The sequence below is a fragment of the Pongo pygmaeus genome, chromosome 23, assembly GCF_028885625.2.
Source record: "Pongo pygmaeus isolate AG05252 chromosome 23, NHGRI_mPonPyg2-v2.0_pri, whole genome shotgun sequence".
In the NCBI taxonomy this organism is placed as follows: Eukaryota; Metazoa; Chordata; class Mammalia; order Primates; family Hominidae; genus Pongo; species Pongo pygmaeus.
The window spans coordinates 36,685,706-36,702,285 of NC_085931.1; the positions used below are offsets into that span (position 1 = coordinate 36,685,706).

The following is a 16,580-nucleotide window of genomic DNA, read 5'->3' on the forward strand; positions in this document are numbered from 1 at the left end:
TGAGGCAGTCACCAGCAAGAGCAATGTAGGTCAGGCAGGTGAGGTTGTTGACCATGTCATTTATTTAGCAAATATTGGTGGGAGTGAGGCAGTCACCAGCAAGAGCAATGAGAGAAGCACAGAGTGGGGAGGCTGTCACAGGAGGACTTAGTGAATTACTAGGCATGCAGTACTGTTCAAGACATAGCTGTGGCCATAAAGAACTTAATGGGAATCTGTCTCTGCCCTGTGTGCAAACCTGTAATCTTGAAAAAAAGCCCTTTCATTTAGTTTTTGTTGTGTGTGTGTATTAAAATATATATAACATAAAAGTTAATCTTAACCATTTGAAGCATACAGTTCAGTGACAGTAAGTATATTCTCAATGTGGTGCAACTATCACAACATCCATCTGCACAACACTCTTCGTCTTGCAAAACTGAAACGTTATACCTGTTAAACAATAAGCCTTCATTTCCCCCTGTCTCCAACCCCTAGCCACCATAATTCTTTATTCTGTCTCCACGAATTTGGTGACTATAAGTACCTCATTTATAAGTGAAATCATGCAGTACTTGTCCTTTTGTGACTGACTTATTTGGCTTGGAATAATGTCCTTGAGGTTCATCCATGTTGTAGCATGTGTCAGAATTTCCTTCCTTTTTAAGGCTGAATAATATTCCATTGTATGGATAGACCACATAGTGTTTATCCATTCATCCATCAATGGACATTTGGGTTGTTTCTACCTTTTGGGTATTGAGTATAATGCTGCTATGAACACAAATGTATAAATATCTCCTCAAGACCCTGATTTCTTTTTTTTTTTTGAGACAGAGTCTCACTCTGTCGCCCAGGTTGGAGTGCAGTGGCGCAATCTCGGCTCACTGCAAGCTCCGCCTCCCAGGTTCATGCCATTCTCCTGCCTCAGCCTCCCGAGTAGCTGGGACTACAGGCGCCCACCACCGCACCCGACTAATTTTTTGTATTTTCAGTAAAGACGGGGTTTCACCGTGTTAGCCAGGATGGTCTCGATCTCCTGACCTCGTGATCTGCCCGCCTCGGCCTCCCAAAGTGCTGAGATTACAGGCGTGAGCCACCGCGCCCGGCCAAGACCCTGATATCAGTTCATTTACTTATATACACACAAGTGGGATGGCCAGATCATCTGGTAATTCTATGTTTAATTATTTGAGGAACCTCTGTACTGATTTCCCTAACAGCTGCATCCTTTATTTCATTTCGTGTCTTTGGTTTTCTGCTCTGTAAAATAGGGGGATGAAACAAATTGGTGTATGTGTGAAGGCAGAGTGGATGGCACACAGTAGGTGCTCAGCATCTGCACCTTCCTGTGTGAGGTGGGGCTCTGTTAGCCAAAGCTCACAGACGTGGGGTCATCCTCCATCCTGGTGCATCAGCCATCGAGCCAGCTTGACTTTCCCCTTTAGGATCCTCCTATCTTCTATGCTCTCTAACTTCTCTCTTCTTTTCTCCCCAGGCCGTGGAGGAGCTCCTGGAGACCCTGGATCTGGAAAAGAAGGCAGTGGCTGTGGGGCACAGCCAAGTGAGTAGAGCTGCTTTCTTACAACATTCTGCCCATCACATCAGGGACTGAGAGATGACCTGATTCTTGTCCTACCTCAATTGTCCATTATCTCTGTATGTCTCCTTTTCCCAAACCGAAAGCAGAGCTAATGATTTTCTGCCCTGCCTATCTTACAAGGTCCTGAAGAGACAATGTCATAATATGGGTTGAAATCACACTGGGAAATATCATTTCTTGGAGGCTTCACTCCTGGGGACCCCAAGTGGTTTGGAAGAATTAGCATTCTGGTCCTCAAGGTGACCTTCTGAGCCTCAGAAAGAGCTGCCATAAAACCTGAGAAGAACTGCTCATCTTCACTCACAGCCTTTTAACTTCTACTTTGCAACCAGCTCTAACACAGCTATAGTCATAGCTCACGAGCAGCAGTAAGGGAAAAGAAAGAAGGGGCTTGAGAAGAAAGCCCGTGATTATTCAAGTTGACAGAAATAGCTTTTCCCAAACTGGTGCTGAGCCAAAAGCTCTTCCAAATACGCTCAGATGTTTAGAACAGAATTTCACACTTCCCCGATATGCTTATATACGCTGAAGTTTTCAAGGTGGGAAACATGCTATTTAGGGATTCTCAAACTATTTGACTGTGGAACCCCCAGCCTTTTGTTTGTATTGAATACCCAGTACCATCTTCTGGAACTAGTGTTCCATGGATATAGTTTGGGAAGTGGGGCACGGAGATTATAAACTCAAGGACCAAGGAGCGGGGGCAGGGGAAAGGGACACAGTTTAGAAATACAAACTAGAGGCCGGGCGTGTTGGCTCATGCCTGTAATTCCAGCACTTTGGGAGGCCAAGGTGGGCGGATCACCTGAGGTCAGGAGTTCGAGACCAACCTGGCCTACGTGGTGAAACCCCCATCTCTACTAAAAATATAACAATTATCCGGGTGTGGTGGTGTGCGCCTGTAATCTCAGCTACTTGGGAGGCTGAGGCAGGTGAATTGCTTGAACCCAGGAGGTGAAGGTTGCAGTGAGTCAAGATCATGCCACTGCACTCCAGCGTGGGGAATAGAACGAGACTCTGTCTCAAAAAAAAAAAAAAAATAAAATAAAAAGAAAGAAAGAAAGAAAAACAAACTGGAGAGGAACAGACCAAAAGAAAGACTACTCCATACATTTCCCCACCTAGTTACTGGTTGATTAATGCCATCTAAGAAAACTTCGTCAGTTACCTTCCACCTCCAGGAGCTATGTGAGGTGCTGGGAGGGTTCTGCTCTCCAGGAGCCCACCAGGGTGGCGTTATTGGCTATTTGTACTTCATGGAGCCCTCCCTATCATATGCATCCCTGAGAGCGGTCCTTTCCTGAGGGAGCTCTCAGTCATCTACACTGGCTACCACCCCTCGGCCCACCCTAAACATGCTTGTGTCTCCCCACTGGCCTCTTGGTCCTGCTAAGGTATATGGTGGAAGCTGTTATTCTGCTGTGGTCTCAAGATAATTTATCCTGATAGGAGTTGCAGCATCTCAAGTCTTTGTAGGCTTTTTCAATAGAGAGAATAAACCTGTCAGTTACTGGACTCCCACGCAAGCCAGGTACTATATGAGGCAACTTCACATTTTGTTCTTCTTTGTTCCTCACTCACAGTCTTCTGTGAGATATCAAGTGTGTTCCTGCTTTACAGATGAGGAAGCTGTGCCCCTGGGAAATAAGCCTCTTTTCAAGGTCCTATCTGTAGCCAAGGGTTCAGACTCCATGCAAAGCTGCATTGGTCCAAATGCCAGGGTCTTTTCCATACACTCTGGGTCCTATTGTTTATGAATGGAAATACAGTCATGTGTGGCTTAACAATGGGGATACATTCTGAGAAATGAGTGGTTAGGCAATTTCTTCACTGTGGGAACATCACAGAGTGTACTCACACAAACACAGATGGGATAGCCTACCACGCACCTGGGTTAGATGGCACAGCCTATTGCTCCTAAGCTACAAACCTGTACAGCATGTGACTGCACTGAATACTGTAGGCAGTTGTAATACAATGGTAAGGATCTGAGTAGTTAAACATAGAAAAAGTAGGGTAAAAATATGGTATCACAATGTTATGGGCTCACTGTTGTATATGCGTCTATTGTTGACTGAAATGTCATTATGTGGTGCATGACTGTACATAACATATTCTTTACAGATAGATCTTTACAGTCCTGAATCTGGGGAATTGTTCTTCAGCTCCAGGAACTTCATCCTTCTAGACAAGCAGTTCTCAAAGTATGGGCCCTGGACCAGCAGCATCAGTATCACCCAACAGCTTGCTAGAAACACCCCAGACCTAGTAAATCAGAAACTCTGGAGGGGGCAGGGCTGGCAATCTGTATAACAAGCCCTCTAGGTGATTCCAATGCACTCTCAAGTCTGAGAACCACTGGTCTAGATAATGACTCAGTTATGCCATAAATATGAAAATCAGTGCCTATGATCCTGGCAGCTCTTGCAGAAGAAGAAAGAAAACAGTCGTTACACACAGTTTACAGTGGGAGGAGTAAGAAGTCTGTACACCTAAATATTTAGATAATAAAACATGACTATTATTGAATAATACTTGGTATTGACTGAGAAACTGTCAAAAGCAAATCAAGGTCAATGTGTCCTGTTGGAGGCCAGGCTGGGGGATACTGAGACCTTTAAGGGCAGATGTAGCATCTTATGCATTGCAGGATTGGCACGTAATAATGGAGAAGGCTATGAAGCTCAGGGGACAAGAGAATCGGCTGACCCAGTCCACACCCAGGCTCCACCACTTCCTAACTGTGTGAATCTTCAGTGACTGGTTTAACTTCCCTGAGCCTCAGTTATCTGTAAAATGGGGCCATTACTTTCTACCTCCCAAGATGGCTGTGGGGACCCATAAAGTGTCATTTAACGGGGTGGCTGTCACTGCTTCCTGAATACATTTGTCAGTGAGGCAAGAGGCTTATCAAGCAGGATAACATTTTAATGTTTAAAGAATTAAACTCCTCTAATCTGTAAAGTGACTAAGAGAAGAGGAGCTAATTCCTCGGCGGTACCAGATATGGAAGCTGTTTCCATATCAGATTTTTTTAAAAACCTGGGTCTTCAGCATTGTTAGAGGAAAAACAGTTTGCATGGTTTTGTCCCCCGTGGATTCCTTAAAAGTGGGGCTTTGGGGATGTTACACTCTGTTTGCATCCGATAAGCTGCTGGACCCATGAAAAGCAAATAATTTAGATTTTTCTTCGTGATTTTTCAGCCTCTGGCACCTTATCAAGGCTTGTGCCGAGGACCATGGCATTTGTGGGAAAGGTGTGATTACACATGCGGTCGGCCTTCTGGTCGGCAATATGCTCTTAAAAGGCAAAAACAAAAAAACAAAAAAAAACAGAAATTGAGATAAGATTCTGCAAAGGCTTATTCCCATTCTGTGTGTGGTTGTTTCCAATTATCTTTTTAATGAAAGCTTCATAATCAATAGTGGTTTTGGCAGCACCCGCCATCTATTGTAATATACGAACTGGTGCTGTCATAACTTTGATCATTGATTTTTTTTTTTTGTAGCAGCTTTTGGGACTCACTAGCTTGTGAAATTAATGCAGTCATTATTGATGCAATCTGATAGGTAATGAGCCAATTGTGTCTTTATTTCAGTGAGACTAATGGTCTTGGTGGCCCTGTCTGATAGGAAGTGTTCTGCAAAGACATGGAGGGTTAGGAAACAGAGTTAGTACCAACTGGGTATGCTAATTTTTATTTTCCCGTTGAGAAAAGCCGTAGTGCAGGATGGTCGGAGATGAGTGGTCTCCATTACGAAAAATAGGTTTAGGGTAATGGAGAATCGATCGAGACCCTTTGTTCCACCTGGAATCAAATTGCAATTGAACCTCGCACTTCAAGTGCTTGTATCATAATGAATGAGAAAAGGCAGCTTCATGTTGACAGACATTGAGAATGGGTGCAGGAAATAAACCTGAAGTTCTGGGCTCAGGTCTCAGCTTTGTTGGCAACTGATTATGCAAACTTGAGTCAATTTCATAACCTCCCTGAGCCAGTAGATTCCTCATAGAGCTGTTTGAGTATTAAAAAGAGACCTAGGAGAAAGCACTTTGGAAAATGTAGATGTGTGTAATGTTCATGCTATTCAGTGATAATTGTAGTCTTGTCTGAAGTCAGATAGAGGAAAATAAATCCTGGTGTTGGGCAAATGCCTTTTTTTTAAGCCTTAGTTTTTTCCTCCATAAAATGTGAGAATCATAATAACTACCATATAGGATTAGGCATGTAAAGCATTTTACCTGCATGTCGAATGGTTGTTTAGTCCAGTTCCAAAACACAGTAAGTGCCCCCTAAACGTTATCCATTAGTTGATAATGTCATCAATGAATACAGAGTTATCCAGTGTCTCCAGATAACCCCCTCTGGGATTATAAACCACATGTGACAAAGAAACACATGGGGCTCTTTTTAGAAATAAGCAGCATAAGGGCATCGGAAAAATGACTCCTTCCCCTGTCACTGACTCAAATCCCACCATAAGAGCATTTTTCCTCTGCCTCTGGGAAGATGAGAAAACGACCACAGCAAACCAGAGCTACCCTTGCGCGTTGGCAGGAGCAGGCCTGGCCCAGAAGCTTCAGGTTCTCGCAGAAAAGCATTTAACTTAAACCTCCAGGACTCTCTGCCTTAATCTTTTGCTGACAGTCAGTCCTGGGGTCCTAGCTTCCCTCGTTCCTGTTCCCTGCAGTTTACTAGAAGGTGGCTCTGTGGGGTGCCGAGGAGGCATTGATCAGAGTGCTGCAGAGGCCATCATCCATTATTGATGAGCTACGGCCTGGAAATCGTGTACCGAGAGCTGTTTTCTGCTAGATCCCTCAGCACCTCTGTGGGTGGCACCAGCCCAGCCCCATCCTCTCCAGACCAAGAGGACTGCCATCCCTTCCCTCACTGTCTCTGCCCCTCCTTACAAGGCTGGACTGAGGTGTTTCCTTTTTCTTTCCTTTTTTTTTTTTTTAAGACAGAGTTTTGCCCGGGCTGGAGTTCAATGGCACTGTCTCGGCTCACCACAACCTCTGCCTCCCGGGTTCAAGCGATTCTTCTGCCTCAGCCTCCCGAGTAGCTGAGATCACAGGCATTTGCCACCACGCTTGGCTAATTTTGTATTTTTAGTAGAGACGGAGTTTCTCCATGTTGGTCAGGCTGGTGTCGAACTCCCAACCTCAGGTGATCCGCCCACCTCAGCCTCCCAAAGTGCTGGGATTACAGGCATGAGCCACCACGCCCAGCTGGAGTGAGTTGTTTCTAAGCCACTGCTTCACTCAGATTGCTGTGGGTGCTTAACCAAAATATTCACATTCCCAGGCCTGGCCCTAAACCCACAACCCAGCCTTTCCTGAGGCCTGGGAATCTGCATGTGCTGCACTTTCCAGGTGGTGACCGTGCACAGAACAGTTTAGGCAAGTCCATGCTAGCTGTACTTCTCAAAGGAATGTGCACAGGAATCCCCGGGGGATTGTGTTAAAGTGCAGGTTCTGATTTAGCCGGTCTGGAATGGAGTGCGAGATTTTGCATTTCCAACAAGCACCCAGGTGGTGCCAATGCTGCTGGTGCGTGGACCACACTGAGTATCCAGGGCCTAGGGGAAGGGAGAGAAGAGCCATCAGCAGACAAAATGCTTTGATAATTTAGACTCCCCTACTTCCCACTTAAAGGGCGACTGCCAACAAATATTGCAGGTGGGTGCAAGAGAAGTGGGGTCTGAGTTGCAAGCACCCCCCATTGTAGACAACCTTCTTCAGCAAAGGACTCACCTGAAACCTTCGCTCTCCCCAGGTTTTTCTCAAGGCAGGTGTGATCTCCAGGCTTGAGAAGCAGCGAGAGAAGCTGGTATCTCAGAGCATCGTTCTCTTCCAGGCGGCTTGCAAGGGCTTTCTGTCTCGCCAGGAATTCAAGAAGCTGAAGGTACTGCATGCTGTTCGCATGAGGAGTCTGATCCAACGGGAGCGGGTATAGGGTCTGCCTGTCTCTCAGCATGATACCGGTGCACCTGGTCCAAGGATCCAACCTGAGCAGTGAGACTTTAAGTGAGGCTTTGCAAGATGTTATGACTGTTTCTGGGACATAGACATCAAATTATCCATGAGGTCTGCCTTGCACTAGGTAGCGATGAGGTTGTCCAAGCCCTCCTGGGTCAATTCATGATTTCAACCTGTCTTGTTTCTGGAGGAATTCACTTTCACGGGTCAGCAGACAGGGCATGACCAGGGCCCAGCCACTGAGATTTTGGGGACCAAAGGTCAAGTCGAGCTTGAAGCACTGACCCATTTAGGGTCATCATCTTCAGAGATCTCTGGAGACTGAATTTCCTCTCTGTAGCTGCACAATAGAAAACCACATGGCTCTCGGAACAAGTAATATATATGTTTGAATTCCACCTCTACCTCTTAGTAGCTGGGTGAAGGTGAGATGAAATGATGTGCACTTAATACAGTACATGGCACATAGTAATTGCTCAATAAACTCTAGCTACTATTACCTTAGAATTGTTATTCTTAATTACTGCTACTACTAGAATGGAGTCTTGTTGTATGTGCCTCCAGTTTATGTGAACTTATAAACTCAAGTATATGTACTTGGCAGAAAGAGAAAAATGATGAGACCGTGAATAATGAACATATTGTGGGCAACCCCACTGGCCTTCTGTGCTCAAGTAGCTCATACCTTGGAATGATGTGGAATAGAGTTTCAGACCCTGGGCTCTGCAGCCAGACTGCAAGGGTTCAAGCCTGCTCTGGCACTGAGAAGCTGGGTGACACTGGGCTGTGACTTTACCTCTCTGAACCTCACTTTCCCCATCCATAAATACATAAAATAACATGATCTTCCTAGGACTGTACTAAGGACCAAGTTGAGGTGTGTGAGATGCTCAGGGCAGTGCCTAGCACTTAGGAAGCTCAATGTCTGCTGCACAAGAATCAGCTGCTGTGATGGTGATGAGGGAAAAGCATCTCTTGGCCTGTCTGCCAGTCAGTGCTGTTCTGGTTCCCCCCAGTGATAAGAATGAAGCGGGTCAGTGCTTCTCAAACTGTGGTCCCAGACCAGCAGCATCAGCATCACCTGGGGATTTGTTAGAAATGCACATTTCCAGGCTCCATCCCAGAGTGGCTGAATCAGCACCTTTGCGGGTGGTGTCTAGCCATCTGGGGTTTAACAAGCCCTCTGGGGGATTCTGATGCACATTCAAGTTTGAGAAGTATGAAATTACTGTTTAAATACACTGTGAAAATGATCTCCCTTCAATATAAGCTAATAACATAATCTTGGACATTGTTATTTGTGGGCAATTTTAGAGATTTTTCAGTGACGGTTTTTGCCTTGCACGATGACCTTTAAACCTAATTAATCCTCATGTAAGATGTAACCTATTGTATAGTTTCTTTTACTCTTTCTCCTATTATTATTTGGCCATGCAAAACTAAATTATGGCATAATGTTTGATGCAGAGAGCCTGACATATCAAAAAGACTACAAGAAAGGAAGCCTGTGTGTGTGTGTGTGTGTGTGTGTGTGTGTGTTTTAAGGTATCCAGTCCCTTCCACCGGGAAATAACTCCACTTCCTCCAGCCCCTTTGCTACCCTCTGCCTCCTCTCCTTCCTTTATCCTCACCTGGGTTGGAAAGGACCCTCCAGTCTGTGTTCTCCTTCCCTGCAGATTCGCCGACTGGCTGCACGGTGCATCCAGAAGAATGTGGCTGTGTTCCTCGCAGTGAAGGACTGGCCATGGTGGCAGCTCCTTGGTTCCCTCCAGCCCCTACTTAGTGCCACCATTGGAAATGAGCAGCTCCGAGCCAAGGAGGTCAGTCTATGTGGCAGGCAGGGTGCTGGGTGGCTACTCCCCACACCCCGCTCCTCTTGTTTGCATCCAGGACCCTGTGCCCCTATTCCTGAACGTTCTTGATCTAGGAATGCTCAGCCCAACAGCCTTGATGCCCCTTCCAGATGTTCCTCTGCCTCCATCAACACAGACAATCCTCCATCCCTTGCCCAGCTGCTCTCTAGGCTGTGGGTGGTTAGAGATGCTATTACCATCCTGGGGGTTCATGAACACTCACTGCTTAACCCAGAGAAGCTCAGTGGGCAGAGTCTTTGAGTCCTTTATTTATTTATTTATTTTTTACCTCTCAGACAACACTCTTTTTCTATCATTCTTACCTGTCACCACCTATCTTTTGTAACTGTTTCAATTGGTTTCCGGTTCATACTTTTTGTTGTTATTATTTTGCAAAAATTAGTAAATATACACACACATTTAGTTCTTATATTTCTTACATAAAAAGTAGAATACTGTATATACTCTTCTTCGACTTGTATTTTTTACTTAAAATGTATTCCGAAAATCTTGCCGTTTCCATTCTTGTGGAGCTCCTCCTTGTTCTCTCTTTATGGCTGCATAGTCCTCCTTTGTGTGTCTGCTCCTTAGCTCATTCCACCTGCCTGCTGTGGGTGGGCAGTGAAGCAGCTTCTGAATGGTGCTGTCATAGGCACAGTGCGGAGCCACTGGCAGAAAGGCAATCCCTGGAGAATGAAGTGCTGAGCATGGTGTCCACACTTGGGCATACCCAGTCTCAGGCAAAGCAAGGGACTCATTCTGATGATTTGTGTTCAACCCCTAGACTGCGCTGGGCTGGACCAGACTTGGGTGAACAGAGACATTGAAATTTGGAAGTGGTGAAACAAAGAGTCTCTTGTTGGAACCTAGCACCTGGGTATCTTCATGGATGCTGGCTGAATTACTCACTCCATTCCCCAACCACTCTTTAAAAAAAAATCATCTTTAATTACAAAGAGTAATCGTACATATTTGTGGGGTATAATGTGATGTTTTGATATATGTTTACGATATGAAATGATTAAGCAAAGCTAATTAACAAATCCATCACTTCATTTATCATTTTTTTGTGGTGAAAGCACTTAAAATCTACTCTTTTTTTTTTGAGACGGAGTATCGCTCTTGTTGCCTAGGCTGGAGGGCAATGGTGCTATCTCGGCTCACTGCAACCTCCACCTCCCGGGTTCAAGTGATTCCCCTGCCTCAGCCTCCTGAGTAGCTGGGATCTCAGGCGTGTGCCACCAAGCCTGGCTAATTTTGTATTTTTACTAGAGACGGGGTTTCTCCATGTTGGTCAGGCTGGTCTCGAACTCCCGACCTCAGGTGATCTGCCTGCCTCGGCCTCCCAAAGTGCTGGGATTACAGGTGTGAGCCACCATGCCCAGCCAAAACCTACTTTTTACAAGCAATTTTGAAATATACAGTGCACCATTATTTGTTATAGTCACCATTCTGTGCAATAGATTGCTAAGGTTTATTCCTCCTAACTGAAACTTTGTGCCCTTTGCTCACTCCTAACACAGGTGGAACTTAATATCTGGTCTGGAATGGTTTCTGTTCATGTGTTTGTTTTTGTTAGGAGGAGCTTACAACGCTAAGACGGAAGCTAGAAAAATCAGAGAAGTTGCGGAATGAACTCCGGCAGAACACAGATCTGCTAGAAAGCAAGGTATCCCCATCCGTCCTCTTGGGTCCTTGTGGGGAGTCTTTATGTATGTGAGATCTGTTTAAGAGGGAGAACAATGATATGCCTGAAAGTGTGCTAATTGCTTTACAAGCACCCCAGAATTACCTGTGAGGCACATGCTGTTATTGAACCCATTTTACAGTAGAGGAAATTGAGGCCCTGGGATATTAAGTATCTTCCTCGAGGCTGCACAACCAGCAAGTGTAACTGAGATTCAAACCCATGTCACCTGGTTCCAAAGGGGAGAATTTCTTAAGTCACAAAAGCACAAATCATAGGGAAAAATGATAAATTTGACTATATTAAAATAATGAACTTTTGTTTATCAGGGCATAAAATGAAGATATATTACTTACTTGGAGTAGAAATTTGCAAACTGGAAAAGAGTATCCAGAATATGTAAAGAGCTTTCTCAAATCAATTGGAAGAAGGCAAACACTCCAATAAGAACGGAAAAACAAATATGAGCCAATAATACGAATGGGCAGTTCCCAAGGAAGGGACTCTTGTTTCAAGAGTACAAGTGTTCAAGAATTCAAATGGCCAGTAAACTCATGAAAAGACACTCAATCTAATTAGCAATTAGGAAGTGCAAATTAACACCTTAATAGGTACTGTTTCACACATCAGATTGGAAAAATTGAAGAGTGATGTAGCCAAGTGTTGGCAAGGCTGTGTGGCAGTGGGAATTCTTATTTACTGCTGGTGGGATCATAAATTGATCTCATCACTCTTGAACAATTTGGCATTATCTATGAAAGTTGAACCTGTCCATGCCCTGTGGCTGGCGATTCCACCTCTAGGTATTTATGCTAGAGAATCTTATCCATGAATATATGAAAATACAAGAAGTTCATAGCAACAGCCTTTGTCCTGTTGAAGGAATGTAAACACAGGAAAGTAAACACTCAAATGGGAGCTTATTAATAGAAGAGTAGGTGAATATGTTTTGTGATACTAAAAACGAGCTCCCAAGAGTGAAAATGAATGAAGAGACAGGCAAAACTGTGGCTCACTGGCCAAATTCAGTGCACCACCTGCTTTTTGTAAATGAAGTTTTATTGGAACACAGCCACGCTTATTCCTTTATGTGTAGTCTATGACTGCTTTCATGTTACAATGGCAGGGCTGAGTAGTTGCAACCTGAAACTACTCAGCCTTGCCATGTGGCCTGTGAAAGCTAAAACAGTTACTCTCTGGATCTTTACAGAAAAAGTTTCCTGATCCTTAAACTAGAAAATGTGTATCAACATGTATTGCTCTTGGAAACATAATGCCAAAGGAAAATAATTCAGTTACAGAAGAGTACTTGATTAGGGGCATATCCTTGTATACTTATGGTGTCATTATATTTATGGGAATCATAACACCAAATTCAGAGTAGGGGTTACCTGGGGTATGGTCATGTGACTGGAGAAGGTTATGTTGGTTGAATGTGTGACTGCATTCCCTATGCTTTCTCTCTTTATTTGGGTGTTGATTTCATGGGCTGGGGGTGACTACATGAACCAGACAGTTCCCGCTCCAAGAAGGTCACTGCAAATTACAGATAGACTTCTAGACAAAGTCATATGCTGTGTTAGTCCATTCTTGCACTGCTCTAAAGAAATACCTGAACTGGGTAATTTATAAAGAAAAGAGGTTTGATTCGCTCAGGGTTCCACAGGCTGTACAGGAAGCATGGCTGGGGAGCCCTCAGGAAACTTACATCATGGTGGATTGTTAAGGGGAAGCAGGCACGTCCTACAAGGCTGGAGCAGGAGGAAGAGTGAGAAGGGGGAGGTGCTATACACTTTTAAACAACCAGATCTTGTGAGAACGGACTGGCTATCACTAGAGCAGCAAGGGGGAAATCTGTCCCCATGATCCGGTGACCTCCCACCAGGCCCCTGCTCCAACACTAGGGATTACAATTTGATATGAGGTTTGGTCAGGGACATAGGGCCAAATCATATCATATGCTATTACGTTGCATGTGGTCAGCAAGCCACACCTAGTCCAAAGAGGAGCTTTTTGACGAAAACCTGCTGTTCTATGTAGACTTTCAGGACTGGGGAAAGGGAGGCACTTGACTAGGGAATAAAATGTAAGACCTTGGTCACCAAAAAACTCAGCAAAATACATAATATTTTAAAATTGTAAAGTAATGCAAAAAAAAATCCCTGATGAACAAAACATCAAAATTTTAAGTAAATGCAAAATTTGTCGGCCAAGATTAGGGTGAGGCAAGTAAACATTCTAAACAGTGTGAACCAATCTTTATATAAAATGTTGATATTTTCTTCATCGTGGATTTTTTGACTAATTGAGATTTTTAAAATATTGCATTAAAATCTTAATTTATCTTGATTTCTGAGAGTTTTTTTTTTTTTGACACCTCCTTAAATGTTGCACCCTAGGTAAGTGTTTTACATGCTTCATTCTAGTCTCAGCTCTGTTCGTCCATGAAGCTCTGGGTACCTCCAAGGATTCTGTTAAAGACCAAATGAAACCCATTTTTTCACCCACTCAACAAATGTATATGAACATCTCCCATGTGTTAGACATTTGACTGGACACCTTGATAGAGCTAGGAAGGAGGGAAAGTCCCTGCCCTGACACAAGGTCTCCAGGCCGATAGTGGGAGACAGACCACAAGCAAGCTTGTCACACATCATGAAGTGCTACGGATATAAAGCAGAAGGAGGTGACAGTGATGGAGGTTGAGCATGGGCTCTATTTGCCTAAGTGGTCAAGGAAGAATTCCATGGAAGGGGATGTTGGACTCTAGATCTGAATGATTTACTGTAATCTATATGCAGATCTGGTAGAAAGAGTAGATATGGCAGGTGCCAAGGTCCTGGGACAATGTGAGATAACATTTGTCAGTTAAGGACAAAATTTAAAGCTTTCTACACCCGAGAGCACCTGGTGTTATTACTTGCTTATAATATTGTTTGGCTTGGTTGATGGACAATGGTAACTGTAAATGGATTTATGATTAAGCCAACAGAACCTACTCTTCTTCCCTTGTTGATAACCCAAGTTGAGCCTGAGATGGCTCACATGGGGATGTGGAATGAAGTTTGGGAGGAGGCTATCTCTTTTCCGCTGCTTCTCATCTTCCCTGGAAGATTGTGTCCATTCTCCCCACATTAAAGTGTCAACCGTGGAGTTGTCCAGGGAGAAGACAGAAGCCTTGCTCCTTGCAGGAAGGACCACATCCACACAGAGAGTTAGGAGAGGCTGGGCTGAGATGCACCTTGAGCCTATGCTCCTTCTATGCAAAAGACTGTAAGGGGGAGAAGAAATGACACACATGTGCCTGATGTCTCATTCATGTCTTGCGAGAGCAAGCTGTCTGAGCTCTCTTGCTGGCAGCAACAATGAGTAGAACAGCAGAAGTGAAAAATTGGAGAGCTGTGGGCTGGTTGGGAATATCAGGGACTCCCCTGTAGAAATTCCTTCCCACTGAGCTGACATTTGAGGCAGTCATTAATCACGAACTGTCAGGTCGGATTTGCCATGCATCGGCTGTTGGGGGAGATGTGCGGGGATGAGATGAACATCTTCAGCATCCAGAGCTGCAGTTTACAGGACACTCGGAGAAGGAAGGGTGGGGGCTCAGGCTTCTGCAACCCGAACCAAGCAAACAAATGCCAACACCTACAGAATATTCTGCTCAGCCTCTTTAACTCTTTGCTTGTATCATGGTTACAACAAGATGTATAGGGCCTTGAAAAATTAAGATAAAATTTAAAAGTGAAGAAAACCAGAGCAAAGGGAAATAAGAGTTGATGAGTGTATGAAGCCAGGGGAAGAGGTAGAAAATGGAAATCCACCTTTGGCCTTAGGTGCCCTCTCACTTCATAGCCTTCACATGTGCTGTTCACTCTGCCTGAAACACTCCCTTCATCCTCTTCACCTGGTTAATACCTCTTCATCCCTTGTCACTCATTTTAGGTGGCACTTCCTCTAAGAAGCCCTCTTCAACACTCTAAGGGTGGGTTAGGGCCCTACTCTGTGCTGCCACTAGCCTTGTCGTTTCCTCTCACAGGATTGACTCTTTCCTAGTGACCTCCTGTATCTGTGTCCCAGCTAGACTGAAACCCCTAAAACAGGGATCAATAATCCCTGTTTTCATCCCTGTTCATCAGATAATCCCAGTCCCTGGCACAGGATAAAGAATGGTCAAATAGAACCATTAAAGTTGGGCTGAAAAATCCAACACTGAGCTTCCTAGCAGCCAAAGCTAAGAGGGAAACAAGATAGTTCATAGACATATTGCATGTAGATTGAAAAAAAAAGAAATACCTGTTGCATGAGACAAGAGTAACTTTTCTGGGTATTGAGATGTTAGGGAAATTTATTCCATGGATTCTCATAAAAGGGGCACTAAGGGATTTAGCAAAGTATGACTTCAGCAATATTCCCACAGTAATTGTGAAGGGATTGAGTAGGAGCACTTTTGGTAGCTTCATCCTGAACTGTAAGCCAAGAGCGTGATGTCAGTTCTATCAAAAATGAATCAACTGAAATCAAAGCGGTGCTTTATCCAGGAAGCACATTTGATGACTGAGTATTATGATGACTTTATCTTCCTCAAATCTTTCTCTCCCTTCCCACTTCATCTTCCCCAATTTCCAATGCTACTACTGGTTTATGTTGGTCACTTTTACATTAAAAAAATTTTTAAATAGTTTTGGAGGGTACAATGGCAGTTTTTTTCACATGGATGTATTGCATAGTGATGAAGTCTGGGCTTTTAGTGCAACTACCACCCAAATAGTGTGCCTTATATTCATGAGGTCATTACTCTTTTTTAATGAGTTAATTAATTAATTTTTATTTTTTGAGACAGAATCTCACTCTTTTGCCTAGGCTGGAATGCAGTAGAGTAAACACAGCTCACTGCAGCCTCAACCTCCTGGGCTAAAGCGAACCTCCTACTTCAGCCTCCCATGTAGCCAGGACCACAGGCGTGCATCACCATGCCTGGCTGTTTTTTTTCAATTTTGGTAGAGATGGGGGTCTCACTTTGTTGCCCAGGTTGGTCTCCAACTCCTGGGCTCAAGCAGTCCTCCTGCCTTGGCCTCCCAGAGTGCTGGCGTGAGTCACTGCACCAGACCTGTAATTACACTTTAAAGAGCATTCCAGTCACCTGGGGAGCAGTTAGCCCTGTATCTTCCCCAGTCCACCTCCTGAGGGTCTGACCCAAGAGGAGGTTCTTGGTATGGGGGGTGGGGAGACCACCAGCCCCTAGGTGATCCTGATTTGGGGGGTGAGGTTGCTTTAGAGTAGTGGTTCTCACACTTGCAAATGTGTCAGAATGCCCTGTAAGACTTTTCAGAATACAGATTGCTAGACTCCAGCCTTAGAGATTCTGAATCAGTAGGCTTGGCGTGGCCTTGGGGAGGCTGTATTTCTAACATGCTAGAATGCTAAAGGTGCCTGTCCTGGGACCACACTTTGGGACACATTAGGCCAGAGAACAGCTAG

General features: G+C 44.4%; 1 protein-coding gene across 5 annotated transcripts in view; it reads left to right on the forward strand.

Moving 5' to 3' along the window:
- Positions 1–16,580, forward strand: part of MYO18B (myosin XVIIIB) — a 318,984-nt gene that overhangs the window by 127,243 nt on the left and 175,161 nt on the right. For all 5 annotated transcript variants that reach the window (XM_054469702.2, XM_054469701.2, XM_054469703.2 and 2 more), the window contains 4 exons: positions 1,478–1,543; positions 7,360–7,488; positions 9,239–9,382; positions 10,995–11,084. In XM_054469702.2, coding sequence (XP_054325677.2) covers positions 1,478–1,543; positions 7,360–7,488; positions 9,239–9,382; positions 10,995–11,084 — 429 coding nt within the window. The remainder of the gene's footprint in view (positions 1–1,477; positions 1,544–7,359; positions 7,489–9,238; positions 9,383–10,994; positions 11,085–16,580) is intronic.